Below are 5853 nucleotides of genomic sequence, written 5' to 3'. Positions count from 1 at the left end.
AAATTTTTTTATAGATTATTGATCATGGTAGCTCGATTAAGCTAACCCAAGCTTTAAATGATCAAAATGTTAAGTTTATGTGAAGTTTTTATTAGTAGATTTTGGTGAAATTGAACTTATTTTTAATGAGAATTTGAAGTATGAATATGAGCATGTTATGACTAAGTTCGAAAGTAGAGAAAACTGTTGGAATTGGTTTGAAATTTAATTAATCTATATCGTTTGTTTTGTGACATTATGGACTAAATTGAATAAATTGAAGGTTATTAAGAAATTATGCTATAAATTAAAACTACAAGGTCTCTAATAAAAGAATATGAAATTGAATTTTGATTCAATGTTAAATATTGAAAAATATGAGTATTTTGGATATAGAGACTAAAATGAATAAAAATGCAAAATATGTTCAATTATATGTTTTTCATGTGGTTGAGTGAAATCTAACACCATTTTTATAATTGAATTATTGAACGTAGCTAAATATGACATTGGGTCGTCCCAGGAGAAAAGAAAGGCGAAAGTCGTAGATAAGTAATGATTACGATTTGTGCTTCCATGATTTGAATTTAATAGATATACGTATATGATATGATTAGTTACAAACTAGATTGATTAATGTAATATCCTACTTGTCTCATGAATTTGGTGAATATTACATGATTGGTAACTTGTGAAATTTGTGGTGATATGAAATTATATGGATTGAATTGAATTAAGCATTTTATAATTTTTATTATGTGTGTGTGTGTTTGAAACATTGGTTACCCTATTAACTATCTCAAGTAGAGTCAGGTATAGTTGGCATGCCATAGGATTGGATTAGTGCACAAGATTTTACTTCGGTTTATATCGATGAGGCACAGAGCGCAAATTATACTTCAAATGTTCTAATAAGGTACGAAGCACACATTACTTTAGTTTATACCGATGAGGCATGGAGCACAAATTATACTTTGGACATTTCGACAAAGCATTGGATGCTAGATATATTCGTGTGATGGTTGGATGATCCATATATCCGCCTTGAGTCATTGTTTGGTTAATAGGGATTATAAAACATATGCCTTGCTAAATGACCATCGATATGAAATGCTAATAAAAAATGGTATATTTTGTGTATAAATGTTAAAGTGACAAAATATGGCATGTGAAAGATCACGTGAACTGGTTAAAACGAGCCCTGAGGGTCTATACGAATATAAAATGAATTAATGGATTCGAGATGAAAATGAGAAAAGAAATGTACTTGATGATATGTTACTACACGCATGTAGTGTGATATGATGAATAATGTGATTATATGTTCATGTATAACATGCCAAATGAAATGTGATATGAGATTATGCATATGAGACATGAAATGTATACTTGATACTAAATGTAGATCACATATTGGTTGTGTTTGATAACTTATTTATATTTTAATTGTTGATTCAATTCATGTTAGCACCATTGAGCTCTATTGCTTAGCATATTGTTTTTTTATTTTTGTGCGGAGGTATTTTAAATTTTGAAGTCGCAAAGTGATCAGCAACATCCAAATTCAATCCTCTTGACTCATCAAGCTCATACAATTTTGTTATGTTAATAGTATGTGGCATGTACCTAAGGTTTTGTGTTAGATTTTAAGTTCAAATTGTCATTTGGTATATTATGATGGTAAAGAGTTACCTTTTTTAACATAACCATAAGTGTTAGATGACATGTATGAATATGTAATAGATTAACATTTACTTGCCAATAGACCATGTTATACTTATTATTGAGTGGTTTCTTGCTTGACAAGTAAATGAATGAGTTACGTGCCTGAGATTATATATTAAGAAGTGCTTGATATGTCAAGGATGGTATAATGGCATTTGAACTAATGCCTAAATCACATTGTTGTTGAGATTTAGGGTCACTTAAACCATTTGATACTAGGAGATTTTTTATGAAAAATTTAGGGGAAATTGCCTTCAAGGTCGCAACACTCCCCTGTTGGTGTCGTTACATCAAGCTTTTATTTCCATAGTCACGATTCTCCCTTGCTGAGGTCGAGACATCAAATTCATGTATCCTCAATGTTGCAATGTTCCTTTATTGAAGTTGCGACGTCAGCTTCCTGTCTTCAAGGTTGCGACTCACCTCGACTGAAGTCGCGATATGATGCTTTTGTCCTCAATGTCACAACATGAATCCCTCAATGTCGGGACATTACCCCTATGTTATGTAAATTTTATGTTTTAGTCCATCATTCATCATTGTATTAGTATGAGAGCTTTCATAAGCTCATTTAAGCCCAAAACTGAATAAATAATGTATTTTAATTAAGTTTTGGAAACCTATTTGCTTGAATGAATCGTCAAATAGATACTTAAATGAAATCATAGTTGTTTCGGCAACAACTATGGCTTCTCACATTTAAGATTTGGTGATCAGGTCGGGAGTAGGGTGTTACAAAATCGAGATTTGATGATACATCGAATACCCGTCTAGAAAGTAGTAAAACTCCTTCCCAACTAGTCTATTTAACATCTGATCAATAAAGGAGAAGGGGATATGATATTTTTGTGTTGCATCACTAAGCTTCATGTAGTTGATTTGCCGTAATTTGATCTGTCAAATTAGGCTTCCCATTACACTTAATGAGCTTATTCTCAAGCAATTTGAATGCCCTTTACGTGTTTTTACTTAGTTTTAGCTTTTTGATTTAATAAGTGATTTATTACTTTTTATGCTACTTTTGAGACCCGAATCGGCCAAATGCGCCATAGGGACCCTAACAGTCAATTGAGTGTTGTACGGAGTTAACAGATGCCCGAACGTGACTGAAAATATCATCTAGAATGGGGTATCAAGATATCGAAACATGGAAGTCGTGATACCCATGACAATATTGAAACAAAGAGGATTGAGGCCACCTAAAGTGGTATCGTATATAGACCTTTATGATAATTTTACCGAACTTTAACATTAATAGAATTTAAGCTTTAAAAAAAACAAATATTTGCCTGAGATATTTGAAGAATATGAACATGAGACTTCCAAAATCAAGAGATAATTAAAGCATAAACCTTATGCATAAAGATTCAAAAGTTCTGAAAAGAAAAAACCAAAATTAAAATGAAGATTCCAAAATTATATGGGTATATATATTCAAATTTTGTTTACCGATGAAAATTAAGTTATTCCAATACAATTTTTATAATAATAATTCGAAATAAATCAATAATGAAAGCTTTAAGTTTATTTCTATTTTAAATAATTAATTGTTTTACCTAGATATAATTCAAACAATTAAAAAGGACAATGAAAAATAGTCGAAACTCTTAATTTGAAAAGAAAGAAAAAACAAAAAGAACTCTTTAAAATAGAAAACTTGAAGAACAACCATAGCCCAAAATAGCAAAATCAGCCCTTATAAATTTACCTTATCGTTTTACAAGCCTTAATCATCCAAGGAAAACAGAGGTAAATAGTTAAGCAAGTAAAGAAATGGCAAAAGTTCAACAGATCACTCTTGTTTCCTTGGCGATCTGCCTTTCAACCCTCCTCGGCTTCGCCGCCGCCGCCAACCCTGAAGAGAAGTTCATCGTTGAAGGCCGAGTTTACTGCGACACTTGCCGTGTTGAATTTGAGACCAAAATCAGCAAACCAATTAAGGGTGCATATACAATCAAAATTACTCGCTACTTTTTCTTTTCTAACAATCTTTTTATGTTAATGGAAGCTTTGGGTTGCACTTATTTTGCAGGCGCATCAGTGAAATTGGAATGCCGGAACATTACCAACGAGAAAATCGTGTCGCACAGCCAAGACGTAGTTACCGACGAAGCCGGAGGATACAAGATCGAGGTGAAAGGTGATCACGAAGATGAGATCTGTGAAGTGAGCCTGGTGAAGAGTCCAAGGGCTGATTGCAGTGAACCTACTGAAGTATGGAGGAAAGCCAGGGTGGTCTTGACAAAGGCAGATGGTGTCAGTGGGATTTATCGATTCGCCAACAATCTTGGGTACATGAAGAAGGAAGCTCTTCCTGAATGCAAGAAAGTTCTTACAGAAATGGGATATTTTGAACTTCAAGATGAAATTGGGGAGGAAGTTGAAGGTCATTCTACTGCCCCATGATCTCACTTCTAAAAACCTTTGCCCATGTAATAAAAATTAATTGCATCTATAGTAATATTAAATCTCTAAATTATCCAAATTGGATTGTTACTTGATGATACCAATTTGATCTTCTCTAAAATTAATACAAGAAAAAAATACAAATAAAACAACAATCTTAACCTCTAAGAAAAGTTCACGTTAAAATAAAATTGTCAATCCTTCCATAAATCATTCATTTAATTTTGGTGTAATTGATAAATTTTACTCTTAAAGTTCCTGTTTTTCTTTTAACAGAAATGAATGTTATATTTTAAATATGAAATCTCACGTGGCAATCTAGTTTACATTTTTATTTTTTATTTTTATAATTTATTTTTATAATTTTAATTTTTATCATTTTAAATTATTTTTAATGTAACATATAAGACAAATAATGTCATGTTAGCATGAAGTACACGTTCTTTTCACATGGGTTGTGGCATCAATATGATTACAAATTAATGTTTTAAGTACTATTTTATTTTTTAAAATTATTTGACTTTTTGAAAGATTAATGACCAAATTTAACTAAATAAAATGATGGTCAAATTAATAGAAAATGTAAAGATTGAAAATTAAATTTATCAATTATGATTTTATATTTTATCTTATTAAAACAAAAAAGGAACTTTAAAAATACAAAATATATCTTTTCTTCCCTTATACAAAACAAACACACACAAAGAAATCTCTTATAAAGAACTAATTGTTCTAAAATAAAAGAGATAAAGAGAATAAAGAACAAAGAAAATACGAAACAATAGAAGATGTACTTTATTGAACAATGCTTCATCGAGTCTCTATTTATAGGCATAAGAAGTATAAAAGAACTAGAGATCTAATTCTAATAACTATTCGAATTTAAAGTACATTAAAACTTTATCTTGATCATGATGGACATCCACTTAATAAGATATTCATAACACTCCTCCTTAGATGTCCATTGGTAGATAATGTGCTTTGCTAAAACCTTATTAGGAAAAACCCTATGGGATAAAAAATCTAATGAAGGAAAAAGAGTACACCATTAAAAACCTTACCAGGAAAACCCAGTGGGACAAAACCTCAATTAACGAAAAAAAGAGTGCATTGTGTATTTACTCTCCCCTCATGAAAACATCACATATTTTCTCATATTCTACGTATTAAATCTTGAATACTAGTTTTTCAAATGACTATTCCAATGTATTTGCTAAGCATTTATATTACCATCCTTTTAAAAGTCATGAGTGAGGGAAATTTGGGGAAATATATTTTGGTCTCTTCAAGAGATTCAACAATAATCATAACAAACTTTAATAATGATTCTTTTATAAAAATACAAATAGGTACTTTGGATCATTTTATAATCCTCCTTCAACTACTATTCATTAAGTCAAATTTACCACATATGTGCAAATTATTTCAATTCATATAAATGAACAATTTCTCAAGAATTTCAATATGCTTCTAGCATCCTAAATCCTTCAAGGATTTAAATAAAAATTTACTATATAGTGATTCATAAAGGTTGTAACAATAACCATTAGACATAAAATAAACTTTTATGAATTGTAAATTTAATAATATATCTAAAGGTTATTGCATCTACCACAAAAGAATATTATATCTTTTCCTAATCAATGTTAGGACTTAGCGAAAAACTTCATATTTTTATTTCTCTTTTGCAAAACTACTTCAATTGCACCCTCACTGTCTTTATACCTTTAGATATTTGGACTA

General features: G+C 30.5%; 1 protein-coding gene across 1 annotated transcript; it reads left to right on the top strand.

Moving 5' to 3' along the window:
- The first annotated feature begins 3411 nt into the window (after nucleotides 1-3411).
- On the top strand, nucleotides 3412-4189 carry LOC105766346 (anther-specific protein LAT52). The gene is made up of 2 exons (XM_012585761.2): nucleotides 3412-3646; nucleotides 3737-4189. Exons 1-2 carry the CDS (start codon nucleotides 3478-3480, stop codon nucleotides 4108-4110), a joined length of 543 nt encoding a protein of 180 aa, XP_012441215.1. The 5' UTR covers nucleotides 3412-3477; the 3' UTR covers nucleotides 4111-4189.
- The last annotated feature ends 1664 nt before the right edge of the window (nucleotides 4190-5853 follow it).

The sequence above is a fragment of the Gossypium raimondii genome, chromosome 5 (genome assembly GCF_025698545.1).
Source record: "Gossypium raimondii isolate GPD5lz chromosome 5, ASM2569854v1, whole genome shotgun sequence".
In the NCBI taxonomy this organism is placed as follows: Eukaryota; Viridiplantae; Streptophyta; class Magnoliopsida; order Malvales; family Malvaceae; genus Gossypium; species Gossypium raimondii.
This window is presented reverse-complemented; position numbering and strand designations above follow the sequence as displayed.